Source organism: Phalacrocorax aristotelis, chromosome 1 (genome assembly GCF_949628215.1).
Source record: "Phalacrocorax aristotelis chromosome 1, bGulAri2.1, whole genome shotgun sequence".
NCBI classification, from domain to species: Eukaryota; Metazoa; Chordata; class Aves; order Suliformes; family Phalacrocoracidae; genus Phalacrocorax; species Phalacrocorax aristotelis.
Genome location: NC_134276.1, coordinates 133347139 through 133374904, shown reverse-complemented (window position 1 = coordinate 133374904; position 27766 = coordinate 133347139). Strand labels below are relative to the sequence as shown.

Sequence of the window (27766 nt, the reverse complement as noted above, 5' to 3'; positions counted from 1 at the left end):
ATAAACAAGAATTGATACAACTCACCAACTTAAAGGCTGATCCTGTCTTTTAAATAGAATATTCATAAATTCATCATACATTGTAAGAAAAAGAAAAAATTTGCATATTCCAAGGAACTGTCCCCCCCATACACTTAACAAGATAGATACAAGAATAGTTGTACTCCTCAAAATGCAGACTGTCAATAGCTTTTGCTTTTTCTATACATTACAAACAAAGAAACTAAGTAGTCTCACTACATGAAATAACTTCTATATTACACACAAGGTCTGGTACAATGTTAATTGCTACTAGCATCTAAAAGAAAGACAGTCTGATCATGCTGCTAGGTTAAAATTGATTAAACAAGTGGAAGAGTATACAATGTTTAAATAGTAAAGATAAACACAAGCTGAATTTTGTTATTTTTTATGATGGGTAAATAAATCGAATTATTTTGAGGTATTATTATTTATTACTTGTGAAGTTCAGCTAAGAACTCCACTCATGCTGGGAACAGTATAAGTACAGAACAAAGAAACAAGCCTCGTCATAAAGGGTTTGCAATCAAAGTATTTTTTTCCTCTGAAGCAAGTACTTCATTAATATTTTAGTGAATTAATGAAAACAAAATCTCTAAACAGCCTTTTCTTGGAAAATATTTTTTGCATTGATCAGTACTTGGAAAGCATTAAAACAGTTATTAGGAATTTCACAATTTTTACAATGCTTACATCGATAAGGGATGTTTCCACTTGCCATTACCTGTTCCACAAACAATCCCCAGGCAGCCAATATAATAAGTAAAACAAAAAATTGTGCCCATAATTAAGAACAGTTTGAAGAGTATGCAAAAGGGAGGAGTATTTTGTGTACTTATTATCTTAGGTAAATTTTAGAGCATTGGTATAAATTTTGTAATTATCAGAACCTGAAACTGATGTAATTATGTTGGTCTTGAGAATATGCTTTAAGCACTTATCCTGCTACCTTAGAGGATAACACTTCTTACTCTCTTTTTCCTCTAAAGTAAATTAATATCTAAAATTCAATTTCAAATAGAAAGTAAAATCCTACAGCAGATCTACTCTTCTGTTCAGATGATAAATATTTACAAATGTACAGATGAGAGAACTTTTAGGGATGAGAGGACCAGGTTCAGAATCCAGAGAAGTTCTTGGAATTCTAATTGTTAGGTCTTCAGACAATTCTGGAAACCCTTGTGACTGTCCCATACTCCACCCTCAACCTTAAACAGAGACTAAAAAAGGAGAATCTTGATGGAAAAGAAAGAAAGAAGAAACAGTTCCCAATCCCCCTCCCACCAATGGGGATGCTTTCCTCTTTTGTCTCTAAGGAGTTTTGCTGATGCAACAGGAAAACTTCCCTGTTCGAAACTTCTGTTTTGAACAGGGAAGGTCTTCAATAACCTTCATTATTAAGTTACTGTCTTTCAGCCTAGAAAGATGGAGCCACTGAGTCTTTCCTACTACCTACCTTCATTTACTGTCAGAAAAGAGGATTTCTCCCTCTCTGGTAGTTACATGTGTGGTTTGTATAGTAGCCTATAGGATTTCCCTAACAACCAATCTTATATGAACACTCTTGGAGCTCCAGCTTATTGCCCTGTCCATTCAACATGACTGTGAGGCTACTGAAATATACAGGGAAATGCACTGAACAGAGGGACAAATAATACAACAGTCCTTCTGTTCACAGCTCTTCAGAAGTTGTTGCCTACTAGCAACTGTCTAGTCACCTTGCTACCTTGGGACTTGCTAAATTCCAGACTTGTCACATCTGGGACAGAACACTGACAGCAATAAGAGGAGACCCTCTTCCTTTATGAGCTCAGTTTAAGAATTTTGCTACCATCAACTGCTGAGGAAAGGGTAACAAGAAAAGGAAGGTAGAGGACTGAATAAGACCACCATGTCACCCTAGTGGCCTGGAGGAGATGGTCATAATTTAGTGGGTCAGGCCTTCCTCTCCCTGGGATCATAGCTCTCTTCTTCCTTTTCCATGCAGATTACCAGATCTGACACTTGTTGTCTGGGTTCATAGGGGATCCACTGGAACAGTGGAAGTGCTTGGCAAAGTCCTGGTTATTGCTGACAGGCCCACAGACACGAAGTGGCAAGGGACTGTGTGGGTCTGTGTTCAGGGAAGACTGTAGTTTCTCAGGATTCTGGTGTCCACACATTGCCTGAAAGGAAGCAAAATAAGAAAAGTCAGTTTGGCTGAAAGTCTTCACGTGAACAAGACTTAAGGCTCCTCATGCCTCTGCATGTGTGACTGAGGCTGCTGGAGTAAACAAGGAAACACACTTACATGGGTGCCAACAATATTCAGATCTTACCCTTTACCACCACAATTTCTGACTGTTTTCCTTTTCCCTAAACTTCTCTGTCCCAGTTTCCCTATCTGACAAGCCACCTCCTCTCTTTCTATACTGCATAGTCCAGAACACAGCGAATGTAGACCACCTTGGAATTTAGGCTCATGCAACCTTGGACTTCATCTGAAATAATGGTACAGCCGTAGTGTCAGTGTCTAGATTCAGCTTCATAAGCAAAAGCAATGAGTACTCATCAAGAAAGGAGAGCACTTACACAGCATCCCATTACTACTTCAGAGAGAGGGGCTAAGGTTATGAGACTTTCTGGTGTTAAACTGGCAAACCAAGTCTTCATTCATCTGATTTCACTCTTTATTCATTGACAAATGATACAGTAGCTGCCAGATAGCCTCTGAAAAGCAAACCTTGCCTCCAAGAACTGCTTTTCTACACACTGCTCTGACCTAATGATGACACATGCACAAAACTTCCCTTTGTACAATTACAGTGACTTATAAGTGTGTGACTTTTCTGAGTACAGAAATCCAATGATCTATCATGAGGAAGTCAACTGCACAACTATGCACCAACTACCCAACTTTGCACAAATCCTTAAACCAGGTTCCCACAGAAATCTCTAACTGTGTGTGCATGTACTTCTAGTTCTTTAAATAACATTCTAAACTCTTTTTTTCACTATCAGTCTCTCAGAATGATATGACATCTAGTTATTCACCATGACAGAGAGGTGGATGAAGGAAGGGATGGAGAGAGATGTGCCTTTTCGGTAAAATTTCACTTTCCATGTGTAAGATTGCTCACAACAGCAAAGAAAGTACTCAGCAGCTGGCAATGAAGTATGCTTTCCCTGACACAACTTGTCTGTTACAACTTAATTTTGGTAGATTTCAGAGCTTTGTAAAAGATATATTTGTAGACAAGCCTTTTGTTAGCTTTGAGACCCATAGCAAGATAGGGGCCCTATATGTGTATTTTAGCTTTCTAAATAAGATTCTGGATCTCCCAGAAACATTGGTCATTCCCATTTCAGTGAAGAGGGGGAAAAGTGATTGAACAGTGAGAAAGACAAACTGTAATAATTGTGGAAGACAATGAAGAGTGAGAGAGACACATGACTAGTCTAGAATTCATTACATGAGCAAAACTGAGGTAGAAAAGCTGGTCATGTGAGAGTCCAATCTTAGGTAAATCCTTTTCTTTGTGCTTTTTCAGCCAATTCTTATAGGCCTGTGGAGAGAGAAAATTAATAATAATAAATCCCCCTTCAGACAGTGTCCCAAAACCATGTCTTCTGTCAATTACATATTGATATAATTATCGATGTAATATATATTTAATAAATTAGCAAGTTTGTATCTCTTCTCACTCTGGTGGGTCCCTGCTGCTGGCCATGCCCCCAATAACTCTACAATGGGAGAATAACAACACAGCTCCTTTGCTTCCCATTTCAGACACTACCACATGAACATCATCATAAGATGTACTGACTGTGCTATGAAAGAATCGAAATTACTTTCAAAGAAACTTACAAATATTTGAATAAAAATTAAAAGACTTTCTACCTCCCAACATTCTTTGTGCAAGGATGTAACAAGTACCATCTGAGACCTAGAGATCTCAGTCAGTAATTAATTAAACTGCTGAACTACTGCATAAGGAAACAAAAAATTCCCTCTAGACTCAAGTATTGCTGAAAACATTATAGAGTAATTTTACCACCACACAGAACTCTGGTTCATGTCTCAGCTTAGTTCCTCAGGTATAACATAAACATATAAACAATAACATGCTTTTTGTATGTATGACATAGATGGGGAAGTAATGAAAGACCAACCCCAGAATTGGTGAAGGGGTGAAGTAGTCTTACATGGAAGTACTGATGTTATGAGCAAAGCTTTGCGAGGAACCTATGTCTGGAATGGCAGAGGACATGCAGGGCACATGCTGCACTGGCACAGGCATGTAAGAAATCTGGAACTGGAGCAGCAATGTATGAGAGTGATGCAGCAGAGCAATCTTGTGATATGGTGGTTGAATTATATGCAAGATTAGAGAAGTAAGTAGACTACAATACCTGGTAAGCAATGGTGAGCCCTCCAGTGTCAGCTGTGTTCTCCAACAGTGTAAAAGTACCATTGACCTTAAAACCATAGCTTTCATACTGTTCAACCAAGCAGTCTATAGATTTCTGTAGTGCACTCCTGTTGCATGTAGAACAGCCCTCGGGCAGCACTGTGGGGAAAAAAAATCCTAGAAAGTAAAGGTATTTCTGGCATTCACCTTATTCTTCACATTAATCACTGACTCTTTTTAGTAGTCAGCATGGCCTTTAATGGGTTTTCCTTAGCTTCATCTACCTTCATAATACATGTATACATTCATATAGGTACCAGGATTTAAGATCCCCTGAGTGAAAGTACCAGTGGGGACCTAGAAGGATAAACAAAGACACCACAGCCAGTACCCACCATAACCATAGAATGTGTGAAGAAGTTCATGCGCCATGAATACCCCGATTGCTCCAAAGTTCACAGCACTGAAAAATAAACATGAGAATAATGCTTTTGAAAAGCAAAAGAGCACAGGTGAGCATTCTTTATAGCCACTGAGCACAAACTGTGGGCTGCACAGGAGAGTTCTCTGAGAACACACAGAAGCACTTTCTATTTATTGTCTCTCAGATGTGGCACACACTGTAAAAATGGAAATACAAGTATAAATTACTCTACCAATGCTTAGAATTGTACTATGGGCTTGCTTTAAAGTATTTGTAGCTAATAAGCCATCATAATAATGAAGAGTCTGTGTCTCTAATTACATGCATTGTTGTTGAGCTACGTCCTCATTTACCCACTAGTGGCTGAACTGCTGCACAAACAGTAACTGCAATGGTGATCATACCAAAGCAGGATGGTTGGAGAAACAATCTTGCAACTGCTGTCTAGTGAAAAATGATACACAAAATTGGAAGGCAAATTAACATAATGAAGGTTTGACTACAGTTACTCTGGTCTAGGATTGGTGATCTCATTACAAACAAAAGGTTGAACTAGACACCTCCAGCAGTTCTTTCCAAACAGAATTTCTATTATTTTATGCAATGAATTTACAAATAGTCACAAAAGTAAGAGTGCACTCAAAATGCATTTTTTATAATATGAAATGTTGGGCTCCTTCTCTCTTTACATGCACTGATTAATGCTGCTGAAGCATGAAACGGTTGTAGTAGATCATTATTACATCCCTGGGAACTCAGGAGGAAGTGACAGGAACAGAACAATTCATCTCTTAGAACTGCTCTTTCAGAAGCTCTGTAGCTGATAGCTTATAATTGTTGCCCAGAGAAGTTGTGGATGCCTCATCATTGGAAGTGGTCAAGGTCAGGTCGGATGGGGCTTTGAGCAACCTGATATAGCGAAAGATGTCCCTGCCTGTGGCAGGGCAGTTGGACTAGATATCTTTGAAGGTCCCTTCCAACCAAAACCATTCTATGATTCTGTGGTTCTATAGTAATTGTACTGCTTTGATGACTTCTTATTTTAAAAATTGTCCTCACAGTCATCTGAATTAGCTTTTGTCTGTAAAGTTTAAACTTTGGAGCATCATCTGAGAAAACATTATTGTGCCAACTCACCAAAAGCTGATCAAGTTGGCCTTATCAGTTTATTCAACTAGGATGACAGTGAGAAAAATATACTTTACTAACACTGAATACAAAACGACTAAGAAGCTGTAGGCACTTTTTCAGAGAGTAAGATTATGGTAAGTGACAGCCCATACCATTGGAAAAACATTTTTTTCTATTATTCTTTTGAGGTGTCCTGTTCTTCACACTATAATGCATTAATCAAATACTGCAAGCCCTGGAAGAAAGACATAGAACTAGTGGGGGAAGATTACCATGATAAAAATAATTACTTTTAACTGACACATGTTTCTTTCAAACTTCACCCTCTTACCACAGTGTAAGCTTATCTTTCAGTAAAATGGGATTAGGAGAAGTATCTATCCATTATCATGCAAAAAGGACATAAAATAATATTTACAGCCAACTGTTTTAAGTGCTTTCAATATGAGACAAATATTGCTTAAATGATCTATACCATATGATGAAAGAACCCAACTCTAAGAGTATGGTCTACAGAAGTGTCATTGTTGCAGGAGAAGACTCAGAATTAAAAATGTATTTGCTTATTAAAGAAGGTTTATTTAAAAAAGGAAGAGAAGAACTGTGCTTCATCCACCTGAAAAAGACTTCTGACAAAAGTTGCTCTGTGAAGCTCCTGTTTTCTCTGGGTTAGATTTCTATGAGGCTTCTGCTTTTTCGTTCTGGAGTAATATACTTGGCTTAGCTTAGTTTCACCTAGATTCTGATTTTGTTCCAGCAGAGTCAATGATCACAGTCTTTCAGAATTCATAAGGCAGTAGCCATCTGCCCTTAGAAAAAGCTATTTTTTCCCCATTTACTGTATCCTTCTGGGATGCAGTAAAAAAGTTTCAAGACACACCTGTTAAGATTCTTCTTGGAAACATGGTGCAGCCAAAAGACTGCATTCAGCTTCCACCTTTGCAGCTCCTCCATACCTGGGAAACTCCATGTGGAAAAAAGGGCTGCGGAACATTCCAGCAGGAAAAACCACCATGTGATGACTTATTGAGTAGTATGAACGCACAGTCCAGGGGGACACATGCCAGCTAGAAGCAAAAAAAGAGAATTGAGAGAACTACTTAGCTCATACCTTGCTCCTTTCCTCCACTGAGCTTGCAAAAATGTTCTGCTTAGTGCAACTGTTCATACAGCAGCAGCAAATTATGAAATTCACATTATCTAGAGTTAAAGGTGTTTGAAATAAACTTTAATTTGTTTACAGATGGTCAGAGCTAGTAGTTTAGCTTTCATACACATTAAGGAATGCACCCTCACAACTTCCCTGTCAAGTAAGTCAGGATTAGTAACCTCCTGTAAAGTCCTGCTCAGAATACTCTTCAAGTGGTGCAAGGTCCCAAGCATGCCTGTCAATATTTCCTGTCTTCTGAAGCATCCTGTCTCCTGCCCTTGAGGTGACCCTGACAGCATTCACATCATCACAGTGTTTTGCTGCTTGCTTTGGTGCTAAGTCCAGGAGAAGCAGCTATCCCCCTTACTCAAAGGTTCATCAGCAAAAAAGGGTCTTTTTTCAGGGCTCTGGGACTCCCTCAACAACAGTGGGGTTTTTTGGTAGCATGACCTCAGGTTGAATACAAGACAGGCTGCCAGATTCAAGGCTTTTTTAAGGAGGATGCAGCAATGCAGCCTTGCAGCAAAGGAGGACAACAGCATCTTGTCTTCTAGCAGAAGTGTCACTGGCAGGTCAAGAGAGGTGATTATGTCCATCTATTAAGGACTGGTGAAACCACATCTGGAAGCATTGTGTCCAGTTCTGCCCCACCCCCTGCCTGCCTTCCCCCTCCTTCCCCAGTAAAAGAGAGCTATAGGTGTACAACTAGAGAGTCCTGAGTGACCTGCTCCAGCTGATCCTGCTTTGAACTGGAGGGTTGGACTAGGTGATCTCCACAAGTTCCTTCCAACTTCAGTTAGTCCACGAGTGTGTGATTTTGTTATATTTTTCAGATCAGTATTATTTTAATGTATGTTTAATATAATATAATTTTGTAAGACTTACTTATCCTGTGAGTCATGCTGAAGGAGTTTCAAGTAGGAATTTTCCCTCAGTATCTTCAAGCAAGCCACCACATTGAGGAAAAAAGTGTCTTCATGTATCTCCAACTGATGGAAAAGACAGGTAAAGTGACTGTCACAGGGCATGAGTGAGGAACGAATTGGACAGTATGAGAGAGATAAAAGTCCAACAGGTCAAAAAAGGGTTCATCAAAAGACAAACCCATGGAATACTTGTGGTTTTTCTCTCCCAATTCTAGAGACCTTCAATTTTAGATAAGACAGGAATATTATCTGCAAGCCAAGCAGAATATACAAGCAAGTCACAAAGAATTTTGTCAGGCCAGCGACTCTAAATAGGAGACAGCATAGCCAATAATATAGAAGCAATAGAAAAAGGGTCTCTGGGCCTGAATGTTCTCAGAAAATGAACAATAGGAAATATGCATTGCTCCAGATGTCATAGCCTCTTTTAGCATCAGGCAAGACAGCAGATGGTACAGGCAAACCACAAATAATGAGGCAGGCATGTTTACATTATATAGCTCACATTCTGGTATTCCAGGTTCACTTTGGCAGTCTGGAGCATGTGAGCTGGACATCCAATCTCCACTTGTAATTTGGAAACCTAAAATCATAATAAACAAACAAACAAACAAAAAGAAACATGACCAATAGGATGCTTTAGATTCTGGAAGTCCTTTTTAAACTCCATTACTAAACAACCTAAATACAATCTGTGAATCACCCCTTCAAAATGACAGCTACTCTGTTTCAACAAGACATCTTCTTTTGCTACCCTGCTTTCTCAACTCAATGACCTGAGGTCTAATGTTGTTCTACTTTTCTTTTTCTTTATAGCATTGTGTCCTGGCATTCACTTTTATAGTTCTTAACCCATGTGTTAAAAATGGAATTATATCTCAGTACAGTTCATTCAGAGTATCCATAGACGAACACTTAGCCTCTCTATGCCTACAAATCAATGTATGATCACACATGTGTGATAGCACTTATAAAACCACCTACAATTTTCAGTGTGTATGACATCTATTTAAGATTGTGTGCCTGTAAAAGCAGGTAGGAATATATGGAGGTGCAAGGACCTTCCATTCCTTCTCCAAAGGCTTCAGGGAAAGGAAGGTCTCAGTAACTTCTGCCTTCTGCACGCACCAAGACTTTAGCCTCTTGGCGAGTCTGTTCATCCATCCAGTCCAGCTGATCCAGTTGGCCATAGAGAGCATCTTGGATCTCAGAGAACATCTGCTGAGCCTGCCATGGAGCAAAGAAGGCATGGTCAGAACTGCAGAAAAACATTGTTCAGGCTTAGCTATCATCTATGTTCCAGCAATTCAACCACAGAATAACTGGGGGGAAATTCCTCTTTTTGTGATGAAAGAAGATATTTCAGTTTCTACAATGATTTAGGCTTAAGTTATTTGGCATCCAGTGGTTCCTCACAGGGCTCACCATTCTCTCCCACACACTTTTTTATCTTGCCTCTCATGGTAACTAAGAGGGAAACAATTCTTTTTTATTCAATCCCTCTTGGGATAGGAATGGACCAAATGATTGCCCCATTTCCTGAGTGAAATGAAAATTCAGTATCCACAAGTTTTTCATGCTGGAGTATCCCTTTCTAAAGTTATGGAAATCTCAGTCTCTCCTTCACAAATTTATGTTTTGTGCATTCAGCTTTGTGGTTCACTACACTTAGTCTTAGTTTTCCCATCAACTTTTCTTGGGGTTATTTACTTTTGTCACTTTATACACTGCAAACTCTATAAAACCTGATGCCTACCCTAACTGTCCTCAAAAGGAAAAGGAACTCTGATCACCAAAGAAAAAAAAATATTTTCCACACCGCAGGCATGTGTTCATTTTACTTTGGATCCACTCAGAATGTTTTGGCATTGATTTGTTTCTGTACAACTGGTCATAGAACAGCTTAATGGCTTTGCAATTTAAAATCTTATTTAAATGTCAGATTGGTGATGAATACTGTTAATACTAACTGTCATGCCAGGAAGCACACTGAGGTTGCATGCATTTGTAGGGCTATCATAGGTATTAGTGCTGCACACATGACTATGCTAACAGTGGAGATAAACATAATAACTGGTATTTTAGCATTGTTTGTTTTAGCAATGATGGCAATGTCCTGTTCTGATGTCTTTCATTCAAAAAAAATGTGGGGAAGTGCATAAGTACAGGAATATATAAAAAGGTATAAAACCTACACGTTATTTTTCTGCCTTGGTATGGTCTGAAGTTGGCATATAAAAGAAGAAAGAGAGGAAGCTGAGCTCTGCTTGGGGTTAGGAAGATGGATACCTACAAGTTTCTTGGTCTGCTGGGGGAAAATTTCTTGCACAATCATCTGCCCTAGAACTGGCTCAAAGAAAGAGCTGGTATCAGTCAAGCACTTCTTCCAGCGCTCAGCTGGGATCTGTAAGAACAGAGAAAGAAATAGAGACACATAAGACTGAGAACAAAGAGATAGAAAGACAGCAAAAAGATATGTAAATGTGCAGTCAGTAGCATATACAATGCTATCTAAAAATGACAGCAGTGAACAATAAGTAATGTAGTCCCATTTAAGCTAATGCAGAAAACTTTAATAAAGTAAAACATTTATTTTCTTATGATTTACTCTGCTTACTTTCACATAAGATGAAGATTCATATGCTAGCTGAGACAAATACATAAAAGAAAGGTGATGATCTATTATTCCCTACCCCATGATACAGTGCACTTAGCTCTCTAAAGTTTTGTGTGTCATGTCTACTCCCACATTTCTTTGAGAAAAGGGAAGCATATAATGGCTTTGTGAGAGTAGTTTTCCACCCCAAATCTAAGAAACTCCATCCAGGCAAGGCATCAAGAGAACATCCAGAAGGTGTGTCCTAGGGTGTTCAGCTTCTGAGGAAGCTGAAGAGGATGGTTAAAGGCTAACTCACCATTCTAGATCCCATTTTTCCATAAAGAATCTCAGATAGCTCCAGGCGTGCCTCTTGGAATCGACTGTCAAGGGCTGGGGAGAGATTCCCAACCAGACAAACAATCATATAAATGTGAAGGACCCTGTAGGAAAATGACATTTTAAAGGACTGAAGATTGAAGCCTGGCCAGAGGTGTGGCAAGTGTCAGAGGAATAATTTGAGGCAGAGGAACCCCAGTAACCTGAACAATAACAACAAAGCACTCTGAATGGGCTACACCTGGGTCTATCAAAGGAAGATGTCTTGACACGAGTCATCCAGAGAACTGTCTCCCCAGAACACCATGAAGACTCAAGGGGTAATTGCCTGCTGGGGCACAGGATTCTTTATGGGAAGCAGGAGAAAGAGCATTTTTAGGACTGGGTGAGACTTCTTATAGAATATTTTGAGGGGTCTGTGGGATTCTGTAAGACTTATTATGGAACGTTTATGGGAAGGACCAAAGGCAGGGAAAGGGAAGGATCGTGGTAGACTGCGGGGAAACACGCATGGGAAAATGGAGAGGAAAGGTGGTAAGAAGAAATGGCTGAGCATAAACTTGTGGCTTGCCAGAATGTCTGTCTGACTGAACCCTGCACATGGTCACCAGAATCTGTCCTATCGTATTAAATGCTATTCTCAAATAACATTCTGCTCTCTGTGTGGAGAGATGGGGCTGGATACTGGAGAGACAAGGAGTCTGAGAGTTGACTACTGGAGGGACTTTGGTTCAAGCTAGCTGCTGGAGAGAGTAGGGGTCTGAGAGTTGGCTATTGGAGGCACTAGCAGTTTGGACCAGCTACTGGAGGATTCTGCTTGTATATACAGGAAGAGACCAGAGTACCAACAACCAAAGTAGCACTGCAAGACTCAGGAGTTCATATATCCAGGTGCCAGCAGCTGTGGACACAAGGGGATCTGGGACCAGCTTCTGGACAGACTGAATATCTAAGACCAGTTTTTGGAGTGATCAATATTCTGTGTGTACATATATATATTTCACTAGTATAGACCAATTCTGACCAGCTGGAGAGGAAGAATAGGGTCAGGCTGCCTAAGCTGTTTATGTTTGTAGGAGTGCTATGGGTGGGTGGGTGCCAGTAAAGGCACTATGTTCCATCTCTGTTGATATGTGTGGCACATATGTATGTATATTTACATGGGTACACACATACAGTGCTTGCATCCTGGGACTATGTGCTAAGTCTTAGTACTGGCTAAACCTGTAGATACAGAGCCACAGCAGCCTTGCAATTGTTAGGCTACTGGATTCAGCAGCCTCTAACACAGACCTCTTTAATTTATTGTATCTGAAGTTAATATTTCTTGAGGCATGAACAACTACAACCATAGGTATTGACTCCTACCTTTCCTTGTGCCATTGTTCAATGAGCTGTGACATGCCTCTTAAGTAATCCATGTCATGCACTACAATTGGCTGAGAGAGGTTCATTGGCATAGGATGGAAGACAGCCTGAAGGCAGGACAGCCAGTCAATAGCAGGTGCCTTTTCCTAGAAATAAAACAAAGCTTACATGCTGAACTATGAATCTAAATTGAATTACAAGAAATAATAGGGAAACTGGGATAGTGTCTCTAATATTGCTAAGAGATACATTCAACAAGTTTAACTGTTTTTATGATGTGGGTTTTGATTACAGTAGAAAAGGAGAATTGACTTTTTTTTTTAAATGACTTATCACTGGGGATGGGAGAGAGTTGTGGGCCTGAAAAATCCAAATGCTGTCAATAAGAGATGGTAGGTTAATAGAATATTTAAAGCTCAACAGACTTCAAGTGTAATTTCAAGGGAATGGCATCTAAACAGAGTGTCCCATGTCTCTTTTGATCCAGATCTTCAGAATGTGAATGTCAAATGTAATTGTGTTGCTTAAGTTCTAAGACATAGATACCTGTAGCTCCCTAATGGTAGTGTGAAAGAACAGCATCCCCCTCTGCCGTCTTTCCTGCAGTGGGGTGACAACTCGCTGGAGGTTAGAGATGAAGGACAGGGTAAGGGAAAAGGAATCAGGGGGACCATCCTGTGGCCCTCCAAGTAGGCCCCCCAATTTCTTCAAATATGAGAGATACACACGGAGAAACTGCAATAAGAGCATACAGTGAGAGAAGCACTACTGAAAATTAGTCACCCCATCCATACATCCATACATCCATCCAACCATCAATCTTGACCATAAAGCTTCAATCTTTCCAAACCACTGCAGCCCCATGGTCTTCTTCACTTAAACATCCTTATGTAATTCTTCATGTGGAATACAGTTTGCCAAGTACATCTCCTCTCTCACTGAAGAACATTGAATTCCCAAAAGGTTATTTTTGTCCCAGCTTATAACCACATTAAATAACAAATCATTTTAGAGATGTAGGCCTGCTATCTCTGGAGTCAAAGGAGAGAGATGTAGTGATATAATGAGCCAGTATTTTTGAAGGACAGAAATGCCAGCTTCTTTTTTCTATGTTCATGAGGTATCAAAGGAATGCTTATGATGGGTAGACAGGCTTACATTTTGAGGACTCTTCTGAAAGAGTCAGACTGAGAAACTGAAATCAACTCAGTTTTTTTAAAGTTCAGAAAAATGACAGAGCTGTGTTGAAATTAACTTAGTTGCAATAACTCCTAGGACAAAGAGCTTGTTTCCCCAGCATAGGTTAAAGCATTTTAAAATAATGACAGAAATGCTAGCTACCCCTTCCCCAGTACAGAGATTTTGAGCTATAAAGCCTAACTTTAGACAAGAACATTTTTTTCATTCAAGGTGAAACCTAGACAGAAGCCCAGGTTCATATTACTTAGCAAATACAAATTAAAATTATAACATTCTGTTTCTCCACTAGAAGTTTTAAACCTGGTATCTAAAAATGAGTTACATCTTACAAACTATCTTTTTGGAAAAGTAGAGAGTTTTGTAAAGAATTCCTTCTGGAGACATTTTCAGAGGTCACTGACCGTAACCCATGGAAATAGACCACTCTCAACCAGGAGGCAATTCAAGGAGATCCCTACACCAAATAGTTATTTTTACCTTTCTTCAGCCTCTGATATGTTACCTCAAGATAATTTTTCTCTTTGAATTTGCTCTCAGGTGGCATTTCAAACTCAGGATGGTCAATCTGAAAAATAGGAGTAAAGGAAAAACATCTCACTATTTCCAGAAACACTGGAAATGTGAGGATATGCTCAACAGGCTTTGTTAATTTCTGTGTCACAGAATTTGACAAGTTAATAAACTGCTTTTACTTTTGGAAAATGTTTGCTAAGCAATTTTTGTTGATCTATCATATTCTGCAGCTCATTTATAAGCTCATAAAAACCTGCAGTGACTGATATTCAAATGTAAACCATGTTATTAAATATTTCTACATGGTGCACTGGTTTTGGCTGGGATAGAGTTAAATCTCTTCGTAGTAGCTTGTACGGGGCTATGTTTTAGATTTATCCTGAAAACAGTGTCGATAACACAGGGATGTTTTAGTTATTGCTGAGCAGTACGTCCACAGCATCAAGGCCTTTCTGTTCCTCATGCGCCCCACCAGTGAGCAGGCAGGGGGTGCACAAGAAGTTGGGAGGGGACACAGCTGGGACAGCTGACCGCAACTAACCAAAGGGATATTCCATGCCATATGACATCATACTCAACAATAAAAGTGGGGGTGAAAGAAGTTGGCTAGGGCTGCCATTGCTTGGGAACTGGCTGGGCAGTGGTCAGTTGGTGGCGGGCAATTGAGGGTTTTTGCATCACTTCTTTTCTTTCTTTCTTTTTTATTTTTATTTTGTAAACTGTCTTTTTCTCAACGCATGAGTTTTCACACTTTTACCCTTCTGATTTTCTCCCCCATCCCACTGGACAGGGGAGTGAATGAGCGTCTGCCTACCAAGTTTAAACCACAACAGCAAGCTGCAAAATTTGCAGATTCATAGTACACTATGTATATTAGACACTTAGCACTTAGAGTCTGTTATGTACTAGTCATACCTGTGAACACAAGAAGAACCACACCCTTCTGCAATGAAGTACAATCTACTCTAACAGGCAGGAGATGAGAGAAAATAAGCAATTTATTTTTCCTCATCTGCTCACAGAAATCAGTGCTTTTTGTGTAATAAAATAAAGAAGTTTATTGAAATACACGAAAAATTTCTTCAGAGAAATAGGCTTAATTTGAGCAAGCCTGGGTCTCATGGGCTGTGTAACTGACTCTTTATTTCCAGTGCTTCTTAATAATTATCTTTCTTTAGTACGCTTACCTGAATAATATTGGTCTTGAGGCCAAAAGGACTAGGTCCCACACGGACACTGAAAAAGGGAAAGGTGTTGTATCTGCCCATAAGAGTCTGAAGAGTTTCATTAAAATCTTTTGCTTTCCCCACACCTGTGATATTCCATCCACCAACCTATAGAGGGAGAAAGATGGCATGACAACAGGTCACTTTTTTACCCCATATTTACAAAATCTTTTTTTTACTCCTATGAGCTCAGTCATTACGACAACTGAGAAACAACAAAGCAAATAGCAACAGGGAAAACTCATGAAGACTTCTACACACCCTGTTGGCTTTAAAATGACCCGTCACTTTCACTTAGGCAAAGCAACAAACTGCAAAATGACACAGGGAAAAGGAATTATAATTATCAGCAGAACAAGTTGTACAGGAAAAAAGCAAGATAAGAAAGAGCCATCCAGAAGGACAACCAGGGATCAGGAATTATAGGTCCCACTTCCCTGACAAGCAGGGTCACAGGTAGGCTGCAGCGACTGTTCCTTCTGCTGGATGGGTCTGCAGCCTCCTTGGAGACCGGGAATAAATGCCCTCTGCTGGCAGGATGATGTACAACCCTCCCTGGCACTGAGAGGAGTCTCCCAAATGGAGAGAAGCATTTTCCTCTTTATACAAGCTCTCCTGAAGCCTGGAGTAGCGGATGGCCATCAGATCAGATCTTAGACACAAAAATTTCACCCATTTTGCAAGATGTTCCCTGATCTGTATGTTGGATCCTTTTGAACTAAGCTTCTGAGATTAAAAGTGATCCCCTCTTTGCAGTCTTGGTTGTTGTACAGTCCTAAAGTAATATGTAAGGTCATGAACAAAGATTAGGTACCTGATGTCAGAAAATCAAATCTTGAAATGGTATTTAAAGCTAGAATACTTATCACTTAGAAGTTTTGCTGTGAACCATGAGCTTATTTCAGGGCCAGATGCTAGCAAAATTCCATCATGTAGGATCATATGACCCTTTCTTCACACTTTCCTTTTCCCTGCAGGAATTGTCTTCTGGAGGGAGAGGAAATGGCACAAACATTCACCTGAGTTAGGAGGTTTTTCAATGGCTGAGTTCCTTGGGATTCTATCTTTTGGGTATCCATGCAGGAGTGATAGAACTGGATTGCTTTTTCCTTAGCTGAGCCTCTTATTGCAAACTGTGGGCCCTCTGAGGGAAAAAAAAAAAGATTAAAAACTACAAAAGTGGTAAAAATTTGGGGCACTATGAGAGCAGAAAAAGATTGTAAGAAAACATTACACTGCACTTTGATTCAGAACAATTTAGTAAATACATCCATACTTCCCACAGACACTCAGAGCAAGAGACCTTCTAGTTCCATGACTCTTCCTGAGGCCAAATATGTGAGTTCCTTTGCATGTAAACAGGAGCACAACAGGAAGGTGATGCATATCTAGGCTTCAGTCCCACACAGAATCAGGACACATGAGCAGGGTGCACATTCAGACAAGCACAGCAAAAAAGGTCTACTTTTACAAGGCAACAGGAAGATGGTTTGGGTTGCTGTCAGAATTTTAAAGTGTGAGTTTCATCTGTTACACTTAGCAAGGGGAACTAAAATGTTTAAAATGCAGCTATTGTAATATGACATGCTCACGAAGAAATCTGTACCTGTAACGATAGAAGAATTGGGAGACTGGACTCAGTCCCTGTCAGGAATGATTGTGTTCTCAGTTATTAGTATTCTCAGCTCTGACTGAAGAACGTGCTGAAGACAACATACCAATCACCTGTCCCTACCTAAAAGCCTTTTCAGGATCATCTGGTTTTCTTCCAACAACGCATCAAATACATTTAGTGATTCTTCTGTGGTTCTGTTTGACTGTTTGCCTTCCCAGCTGCCACAGGCGTATTTGTAGAAATCCTCACAAGGGTCTACAGTGTCATTCCTAGAATTCAGGAGCTTGGCCAACAATGTAAGACCCAGTTCGGCACCACTGGATCCTGGGCAGGAAGTAAATACGAGACAACTGAGCAATGATAGTGAAGAATGAGAACAACTTCAAACAAAAACAAACAAACAAATGAACAAACAAACTAACACACAAAAAGGAGGAGTTATTTGTGGGACATTTCACCTGGAAGATTTAGTTTTTATACAAACTCCTTTGCATGCAGAGTGATGAATTCCTTCTAAATTTTTGCTAAATATGGAACAAAGTGTGTCCTGTCTTTCACTTCACAGGAAGATTACCTTTGCACTTTATAAGGGAGATTCTTTAAATAGAAGTACAGGTAATCAGTCCACAGGTGATGTCCTCTGTTCGTACTATCTAGGCAGGCACAGTTGGGATTATTCTGCCTTCTCAGTGCATTTTCTATGAATCAGTCAAATTTGACCAAATGATAAACAAGAAGCAACTGATGGTGTCAACACATGAAACAGAAGAAGGACATAGCACAGAGAAAGTAAGGGAATAAGTTTAAAATGTGGAGGGAAGTGTTCAAGCATAGGGAACATTTTTCAGCAATGACATTTGTTAAAACAGGACTTTCTAGTACATCTTGTTGTGATCTAAAACTCCCTTTATCTAAACAGCTGCGAATCACTGGGTATGTGTTCCCATTTTGGTTCAGCATCTTGTATGAACATCAGATCAAATCAATTATTTGCTGAAATAAGCCACTCATAAATAAAAGTAAGACTTTCCATACTCTGGTTTCAACAGCTGACATGGGAGGAGGCAGGCAAAGTGGAAATTGACAAAATCTAAACTAACAGTTTTTCCTTGGTCTCTGTAGCGAATGGTATCTAACACATAACATGGCTAAAGAAAAATGCTAGGTGAAGAGTCAATAATGTTTATTTTGGAGCAGGGAATGTCAGTATTCACAAATATAAATGCACCTTCAGGGCTGATCATTCAAAACGCCTAAAAATTTACATGGACCATTCTGCATATAGCTGTTTAGCAAATTTAAAAGGCAAATTAATATTTCTGGTCTATGCTTATAGCTCAGGCATTAGCAAGAGACTATGACTTTTCTATCTACACTATGACTGCACTGGTCTGTGCTAGAAAACTAGGACTAGACTTACTAAGTCAGAGCTGGAAATGTGGAGAAGTAGCTCCAAATCAGATTCAGTCCAGTTTCCTGGAGGTGACCACAGGCAGAGCATGACATGATGGTGAGATGCAAGACAATATAAGTACACTCTCCCTCAAAATTGGACCCAGGCATATTAAAGGGCAGGCAGAGGAGGAGGACAGCTGTGAGGATCTCTCCCCAGTATGACCTAAGGAACAGAAGACTGTACCTTTTCTACAACTGGTGTTATGATTCTTTGAGATTCTGAAAGTCTAATTCTTAACACAGATTTTAAGCCTGATACACAATGGAGGCAGATAGGAGAGAAAGGGGTCTTACAAATGTGGTTGACGAGGAAGCAGGGAAAAGGGTATCCCATATTATACCTAGACCACAAGTCATCATGATGTAGGTGATAAGCAATGCAAAGCCAAGGATAATACTGAGAAGTGTACACAGAAGTAGGCTCTTCCCCTGAAGGCATCGTTCTTTCTTTGCAGCTGTTCTCAGCTCCTGGTCACAGGTCTGAAGAAAGAAAAATCAGACAAACAGAGAAAAAATAAGAAAGAAAATTTTATGTTAAAGTTAGCACTGGTCATATACTCTGTCTTCCGCTTAATCTACTAGAAAATCACTCACAGGACTAGTGCCAGAATACCAACAATCATCCAACTCACCTAGGCTACAGCTGTTGTGCAGTGTTACAAATTATGCATTGAAAAGTCATCTTGCCATGAGGAGGTCTGTCCCTCCATAGTTCCTTCTGGCTTATGGAATCAGCTTGCATATACCTCCAGAAGATATCAAAGCCTTTTTGAGCCCATAAAGTTAATAGCAGGGTGGTTAAGCCTTTGGGTTCTTTATTCTGTTAACAGTCTGGCAATCTGAGCATTAATTTCAGATGTCTCCTCAAGAAAAAAACTCTTGCATCCTAAGACCTCAAGCCCAGTTCAAGTGGGAGAAAAGGTTTGCCCTGTTCTAAAAACTGCAGTAAGCTGTAAGTCACAGAGAAGCCTTTATATACAGACAGGTTTTATCTCACTTAAATTTAGCTGTGTCCATAATCTATGTATGTCTTTTTAGTCAGTGGGGAAGGCTGAGCACCTTATGAGTACAGCTTCTATTTTAGACAGCTGTCGTAGGATGAGCTGAAGCATCCTCTGGAGTTACCTGTCTTTTTCTCCATTGACTGCAAAAGAAGCTAGATGATTATGTTAGGATACACCCCTAACATCTATCTGGATGAAGTTGGATGAAATGACATTTACTCTGTGTGTCCACTGCTTCTACCTACTCTGATGTACATAAGACCGGAGAACAGATTGCAAGAGACCAAACATGGGAGTGGATGCTGGTAATATAAGGAAAGGGAAAGAACTGAAAAAATGAAAAGTGGAATAACTGAATAAGAATATACAGTGAGGGAGGAGGCAGAAGGGAAAAAAAGGCAGAAGATAATGGCAAATGTGGGAGGAAGAGGGACAGAGGACAAACAGTGTAGCAAGCAAGGAGTATATCTCGTAGGTGTGAAAGCTGGTGGAAGTGCTATTTTGAGAGTCTTAAATGCCAGTGTCAGTGCCTGGCCTGTACTGTCCCCACAGCCTCAAGTTTAGTTCCCTCAAGCCTGGTTTTGTGATAAAAGCAAGCTGTTTGAGAAACCTTGACAGGCCTTGGAGCTCTTTGAGAAAAAGCAAGAGGCAGCCTTGATGGAGATGTCCACTTCTCTTGGCAGCTGCTTTTTGCAGCTGTCATGCCTGATCGCCATCTGAGCTATGCTGCAGCAGCCATTGTGCAATGGCTGGCCAGGTACTCCATTGATATGGATCCTGTCCTTAACCTACAGACTTGATTCTGCAGGTTTGACCTTGGACCTGCCTCCTCACAATGGACTTGCCTGGCAATGTACAGTCTTGGTTGACCCTGGCTATTGTCACCAGACCTGCCTTACCCCCCTTATTCCTGTACTGTGGGGGTGCACCCCTTGCTGGTAAAGACATTGTTTCTTGCCTGCCTTGTCATGACTTTCAGGTTCTAGATTGTCTTCCCTTGTCTGCCCTTGCTGCTTCCTTACTTGCAGCAGCTAAACTGCCTTTGTCATCATACTCGGTATCTATCTCCTTTGCCACAAAAACAGAAAACATAGATCTTTAAAAAAATCAAAAGAAGAAATTAAGCAAAACCCAACAAGAATTAAGTACAATTCCTGTACAAAAACATTAACAGAAAAGAAAACACATAAAGAAATAGAAAAAGAGACCTCATCATTTTATATCTTTCAAATGTGCATTTTATTCAATCATTAACAGAAGGCTCTCAAAAGCATATGTCAGCTTACTTGACTCATGGAAACTGCTGACAAGGGTTAAATACCTAATTGCTTTTCTCCCTTTAAAGTCCTATTCTCCTGAGTTCTTTAGGCAGGAAGCAGAATAACTAAGTGGAGAGCAAGTACATACAAGTGAATCCTGGCGTTAAAAGGTGTTAGATACAGAACATGACCATACTGGCAAGGTACAGTGTAGGAAATATAAAGGAGGAAATCCAAATTTCTTTCATATGTCCCTGTAGTAAAACACTTCAGCTTTTACTCCTCAAGTAGTGAGAAGGTGTCATGACCTTACAGTATGGCAGGGAAGTGAGTGAAAAATAACTTGCTTGGCTGAAAAGCAAGAAAAGAAAATAGTCTTCAATGTGCAAGCCCTTATCTCTCATCATTTAGGAGAAAGTGAATGATTTACATTCACAATGCTCCTGACTTCTCTGCTGCAACAAACTTCTTGGTTTTTTTCACACTGAAAATCTGGCCTATTCCTACTATGAAATATTTCTAATTTTTCGATTCTTTGGTCTCATGTTATCAGAGGACATCTATTTCTCTTTTTTTGAGTAGTAAATGGCATGGCTGTGGCGATACCAGCAAGAAATTGGTATTTCAAGATCGTCATTGCAATTTCTGCCAAACTTCTGGTTAGCAGTAGGTCTATATTGGGCCTACACATTATGTTCCTTTTGAAATGGAAAATACATCAAATAATAGATTTTTTAAAATCTGTAAGAGAACCAGGCTGTCTCCCTGAAGACGCTACTGTGAAACTAGAGAAGTAGCTGGCTGAGAGCAGCATACTCCAGAAGAATAGCTTATCCCAAAAGAAGAGACATGGGAGCGGAAATTGGTTGTGTACCTCTACTAAAATACTGGATTAAAGTATGTGTTAGGTAAGCTATAGGGATAAAAAGTGTTCTTCAAAAATTTCACCTTCCTTAAGGAATGATTTTCTAATCTTGCCTCTGTTACAGGGGCTGGATTTGAGGGAATTTGTGGACCTACATAAACAGAGCAAAAAGAGGAGGGCAGTCATACTTAGTTGTTGCTTTTATCTTTTTTATGACAACAGCTTAAATCTGTACAGACAAATACCTGCTCTTTCAGTACTTATAAAGATACTGACCTGGGCAATATCCCTGTCAGATACTTTATCTAGTATGAACTTCACTTTTATGCCACAAATGGACTAAGTGGTTCACAGAACATGGCACAGTGCCCATCCTAGTTCAGGTGAAAGAAAAGGTGGGGCTTGATTCAGGGAATAAATAGTTAAACATTACTAATGCGATCTAGTGTAGCTCAGCAAATGTTAGGGCCCGGATAAAGAGGTAGCCTTGGGCTGTAAGATAACAGGAACATCCTGCGCAATGACTAAAACTTATTGTTTTGGGGGGGTCAGAAAGGATTAAAGACAAGAAGTGCCTAAACAAAGTTACGATGACATTTGATCTTAAGAAAAGCAGATGTACAGAACAGTAAAGATAAGGAACTGCAGAGCAAACACTAAACCAGAACAGACCATCTCTCAAGGACAGTATATACGTGATCTCAGAACTGAGTTTGCGCAAAAGCAAAGGTTAACTAGCAGACACAGTGAGGAAGAGTATATCCTTCATCCAGAGACCCCTGATGACCACCCAGAGACACCAACAGACACGCGCAGAGGACATTTGCATATGATAGTGAATATGTATATCTTTCCTCAGAAAACTAATGAATATGTATATAGAACATGTACTTAACCCACACAATTAGATCTGATGGCGTACACGTTAGGAGGAGCGATCCCCCTTGCACCCAGCGCTGTAATAAACATACCTGCTTTATAACTCTCTGTGAGTTGTAGAGTTTGTTTCCGCGCCTCAATATAAGACATCAAATCAGGAAAAGGACACCGCACTACACGGGGAGTAATTAGGCTCTCACATTCAGAAAACTATGCCATGTTTACCCACAGTTATTTGTGGGGGAAAATTTTTCATGTGTCTGCATAGATCCTTTCTTAATTTCTTGAAAAAACAGGGATACAATAAAAGATGCAAATAATCAGATGATGATGATGATTGTTATTATTATTACCTATTGGTCAGTGCTTCAAACAGATCTGAATACTCAGAATGGCCATTAGGTTGACTAACAGGAAGGGCAAGAACCCCTAAATCCTCTCACACCACATCTTACATCATTAATTCTGAGACCTGGACAAGCCCCTTCCTGATACAAACTGTAAAGAACTCAATTGGTCAAGTCCCCTAGATCAATAAGCAATGTAGCTGTGACAGGGGAAGAAATTGGGGGGGTCTGCAACAAAGGTAACTCAGCAGAGTGCAAGACAGACCCATTTCCTTACCTCTGGAAAAGTCCTCATTCTTGTCACTGAGCAGGCTTTGCTCCGGTGGTTACCACAGTTGTCAACTCTGTTTACTTGTTTACTATCAGTCTTCTGTGCCAAGACACACTACTAAGTTCAGAGACAATCTCTTCTTCCCAGCTTGGCTGATAGCTGAGGGGAGGAGAAGAGAGGAAAAGCTCTAAGAAAAACGCCCTTAAAGAAAATGAGAGGGAGGGACACAGAGACATTTCTGCAACTCTCCACCCACCTTCTCTTCATAATACCTCTACTTCTCATAAAACTTTTTTTTGTTCCTTTCTTTTTTGTGCCTCTCCCTGTGACCCATGTGTCTTTCTGTCTGTTGGAGCTGCACTGAAATATTTTTGAACAGAAGTATACAATCCTCTATCTCCCCTAGCCTCTTCTCTACTATTTGCTGCTTCTTTTCTCTCCAACAGCCTTAACTATCCTGCCCACCCAAGAAGCCTGTTTTGGTCTACTGCTTGAAACTGCAACTAGCCTGTTTCAACCTGCTGCTTTGGGGCCTGGAGGCCTCTGGTTATTGCAGGATAGTGTGGGTTATGGATCCTACTGCTCCTCCTCCACAAAAGAAAGGCCAATGTGCTGACTTTTTTTGCTCACTCTCAGTTGCATCCAAAAGTCCACTCAAGGGGTGAACACAAATCCACTTCTGATTCTTTTTCTTTTGCATTAAGAGGCATGAAAGAAATAATTCATTACTGATTCTCTTCATAGTTGTTCGTTACTTCTCAGGTGACTGCCAGCCTATGTGTCTTTGCTTCCTTAAGGATGCATATTGGAAAGATTTGGGAGGGAACTTCTTCTGCTTTGAGGACTGGGAACCAGGATCACTTCCCTGAGACAATAAAAACTGAGTGGTTGACATTGGGAGTTGAGACCTCCTCAAATGGCAGCTGGGAGTTGAGAGAGGTGGTTGGGAACAGTTTGGTGTCAGCTTCCAAAACGACTGAAACAAGCAGAATACTAGGACAGAACTGTTTACCTCCCCACCTTGCTAGTCTCTCAAGGGAATATGATGTCTTTGGTCACTAAACTGAAGATAATTAGCTATCTGTTCAGTTGTTCAGAGCTTCCCAAATCTTTGGTCTCTCTCCTAAAGTCCAAATCTTCTCCCCACTTTCATCAATCTGATTTTTCCCTATTCCTGTAGTGCTTGCACAATTTCTTAACATCCTTGATTATACTGTGACAACAGACTTATTATGAAACCAGTTACTTACTCCCAGTTCTTCCTCCCTCTCAGGTCACTGGTAGCTATGTATTTCTACATTTACCAAACAGCTCCAAACACTGTAAAAAAGGTCCTTGACGTCCTTTCTTTCCTTGCAATAGGGCACTTCCCTTCAGCTTAACATGAGAATCCAATTTGCAAATACTTCTTGAATAAATGATTGAGATTTGACTTAGTGGAAGTAAAAAGACACTCTTTTGGTACTCACAACTCCTGCATCATTGAGAGGAGCATTACTGTGATCCATAGAGTACAACAGATAGAGAGTTGCTTTGTTAATTGCAGTTTAAATTAATTTACAGCTACTCAAATCCCAAATCTTTGTGCAAACTGAGAAATGGGAATATGTAACAAAATTCAGCCCATATAATCCTTTGTTTCAACATAGCTTTAAGGCTTCCATGTGTTTCTGCGACATTTGTCTTTGAGCCTTTTCCACTCTTCCCTACTTCACATCTTTTCTTACAATAGCTACTGTTCTAGTACCGTCTCACAAATGCCTTTCAGTAGTTGCACTGATAGTGTAGACAAAGAAATGGTATGCAAATATGTTGTAGCAACTTGACTAGGTTTAACTAAAAGTGATCTTACAGTGGGGTTATCTTTGTAAACTGACTGGACAAATTTGTTCATGACAATATGCAGTTTATTTATCTGTCTTATTTATGTGCCTGAACTCTTCCATCTTCATAATTATAGCATCTAACAGCTTCAAAGCTTTAAGTAATGAAGTTAATTTTACTTGTTTTCTCTAATGAACACTATCTAGGCTTTAAAATGTCTCTGGGCAAGGAATTTATTGCCTTTTTAATTATAAAATGGCTATGATAATTTTCAACATAATGTTATTTAAATAAAAGCAAGTAATAAAACCTTGGCTGAAATATTCAGTTCTAAAAAGAAACTTGAGAAGACAAAAAAAGCCTTTTGGTCAATATGCTGATGGGATATGATTGGCATTAACATGGTTTCATGAGCCATTATCTTTTAAACAGGTCTTCTACCTCCTTTGGATTAAATGTCATTTTACCACATAATGTGACAAAATGTTACATTGATATTACCACAGCATATGCATTGTCACACACACACTGTCTAGAAATACTCTGAATGTGTATAAATGGACAATTTTTTCCAGACCTTGTAAACTAATCTGGACACATCTTGAAAAGTAGTTGGATCACATCCTTCTTATAAGTATGCACAGGATGTTTCAGGAAATGAAATACATATCACCTTCTCAGTGAAGAACATGGGTCTGAATTAGTACATGTTTCAGTGGCACTGTGATGCTGAGAAAGCAGTCTTGCAAGATCTGGCATTGAAGTGATGTTCTCTCTCCTAAGTCATCACAGACCATAACATTATCTACTGGATCTAATACACACTACTATTGGTTTCCATTGGAAAAGTCTGCTCCTGAGAAGCATTCTGCTGCAACAGAGTTTGTTAAACAATTCAGAGGAAAGTTGAACTGTTATGGAGAGAATCAAGTTGTTAAAACTTTTATTTATTCCAAAATTCATGTCTCTCTTTGGAGACAATGTGCATTTATTTCACATAGATGCTCTTCCTGTGCTCTAAGATATCCAGGTATAAGACATATTTTATCCAAAATTATATGACACGTACTTCAGAAAAATCTGTTTTACTGTGGTCATTACCTGAAGCTGAGTAATTCAGACACTGTATTTACGTACCTTTTCAAGAAGAGTTTCTTGCATCTATCAAAGTAAGGACAGAGCACATTTGCATCTGGCAGCAATAAGCCAGGGAGACATATCTTGCATTTCCCACACTACCAATTGGATATGAACATCTTCTTCAGGTTAAGTGCCACAGAATAGTGTAATAAATATATATACGCCTAAAGGTCTACCTTGGAGGGCAGTGTGCAGTCTGACCTCTTTATTGAATATGCAGCCTGTAGAGTTTTGGGGATCTTGTGAGCTGAATACATGAAGTACTTGTATATATAAGAATATGGTGCTGTATATGTGCAGTTGTTTTTTCCTGCTAGCACCCAGGTTTCTTTGAAGATGCCTTTATCAACTACCAAAAGTGAAGACAAAAAGTTTCCCTGTAAACTTTTTCTAACTACAGAAACAGGAAGAGGGGTTGGGGGGTGTGGGGGGGTGATGTCACAAGTACTCCTTATCAACTGATTTCCCTCTTATCTTTAAGACACAGATGACAGCTCTGCTCTCTTGAGTTCACAAATTAGTGAGAGGACCTCTCATGTTTTTCTCTGTGACAGATTCTTCTCTATACAGTGCATTAGCTTTTCCAAACGTAACGCGGATCAGCACATTGAAAAGAATAGAGTTTTGGACACACCTTCCAGCTATCACACATATAAATGTTTAATGGCAATTATCTTTTAGATAGCACTTAGATTTAAATAGATGTGTGATTCAAATAAATTTGTAATTATTAAGTGCATTGATGTGAGTTTGACAGATGTTGTTGCAAGCATTTCTTATACATTCAAGATGGTTAGAAATCTAGGCAAATTTCAGAAAATCATTTTCCTAATATCTGTTCTGAAGTCGAATTGAATTAGGACTTTGATCTTCTACATTGTGTGAATAGTAAATTCCCCTGAAACAGTTTGGTAGGGTGAAGTTTTGCATCATAGTTTGATATTCCAACTTCAACCTTTGAAAAACATGTATGTATCATAGGCTGCACAAATAGTTGCCAGCTTTATGTCATTAAATGAAAAAAAGAGCACTAGAAAAATACGATGCAGCAATGTTAATGTCACTGACCATCCTGAAACCTCATGATGAAAGGTTATGTCTTACAAAAAGATTGTACTTAGTTTTGAAAATAAATTTGTCTAACTCAAGCTTTTCTACCTCAAATCGTCACTGATGGTATTATCAGTGACCAGTGTGATTTGTGGATTGAAGCAACATGAAAGAAATTCTCATTTATATGAAAGACTGTCTGCCAAATGTTAGTAAGAGTTTTGGTAACCACCAAAAGCACAAAATTGTTTTGAGAACATCAGAACACTGTAGCACTGAGAGAGCTTGTTGCTTCAGTAGAGAAGTTCAGAAAACTGGAGGCAGGATAACCTAAGAGCCATAATGTTTTCCATTGTGGATGGGAGGACTGACATCAGGATACATTAATTTTAAACAGCCCAGAGTTGGAGCTGCCAGTCAGGGATCTAGCAGAGTGTTCTAACTGCCCCATGGGTGACACAGAGAGATCCCTTCTGGGGCAAAAATGCTCTCAGAGACCTTAATCACATATGCAGATGGGAACTTTTCACTACCTTTTCTTCCACCAAATACTTGCTTTCTCATCTACATTCAGTCCATCAGGTACATAGAATCATAGAGTCACAGAATGGTTAGGGTTGGAAGGGATTTTTAAAGATCATCTAGTCCAACCCCTCTGCCATGGTCAGGGGCATCTTTCACTAGATCAAGTTCCTTAAAGCTCCATCCAACCTGAACTTGACCACTTCCAGTGATGGGGGATCCATAGCTTCATGGGCAACCCATTCTTCCA

The 27766-nt window shown here is 39.6% G+C and overlaps 2 protein-coding genes across 12 annotated transcripts in view; one reads left to right on the top strand and one right to left on the bottom strand.

The window, feature by feature from the left end:
- Positions 1-27766, top strand: part of LOC142064168 (ephrin type-B receptor 5) — a 315634-nt gene that overhangs the window by 189198 nt on the left and 98670 nt on the right. The gene's annotated exons all lie outside the window — the stretch shown is intronic.
- KEL (Kell metallo-endopeptidase (Kell blood group)) lies at positions 30-26340 on the bottom strand. Of its 11 annotated transcripts, none has more exons than XR_012663001.1 (19): positions 25942-26340; positions 22987-23139; positions 18697-18835; positions 17021-17224; positions 16305-16429; positions 15247-15393; positions 14049-14111; positions 12893-13081; positions 12347-12492; positions 10959-11082; positions 10337-10447; positions 9172-9270; positions 8549-8626; positions 8003-8106; positions 6848-7034; positions 4808-4875; positions 4414-4571; positions 3474-3566; positions 30-2186 (listed from the first exon to the last, which is right to left on the bottom strand). XR_012663001.1 is itself a non-coding variant. In XM_075108671.1 (19 exons), exons 2-19 carry the CDS (start codon positions 23002-23004, stop codon positions 2010-2012), a joined length of 2172 nt encoding a protein of 723 aa, XP_074964772.1. In that variant the 5' UTR covers positions 23005-23139; positions 25942-26340; the 3' UTR covers positions 30-2009. The 11 variants fall into 11 exon arrangements, 9 of the variants coding, with proteins under 9 accessions (XP_074964772.1, XP_074964780.1, XP_074964790.1 ...); XM_075108671.1 differs by having other exon boundaries at positions 4414-4589; positions 6924-7034; XM_075108679.1 differs by having other exon boundaries at positions 6924-7034.

Excerpts from the sequence above, each read along its gene's own strand:
- KEL (XM_075108671.1), bottom strand. Across the intron at positions 11,083-12,346 it reads GAACAATGGCACAAGGAAAG|GGTCCTTCACATTTATATGA; the intron begins GTAGGAGTCAAT and ends ATTTTCCTACAG. Across the intron at positions 4,590-4,807 it reads TCACACATTCTATGGTTATG|GATTTTTTTTCCCCACAGTG; the intron begins GTGGGTACTGGC and ends TTTACTTTCTAG.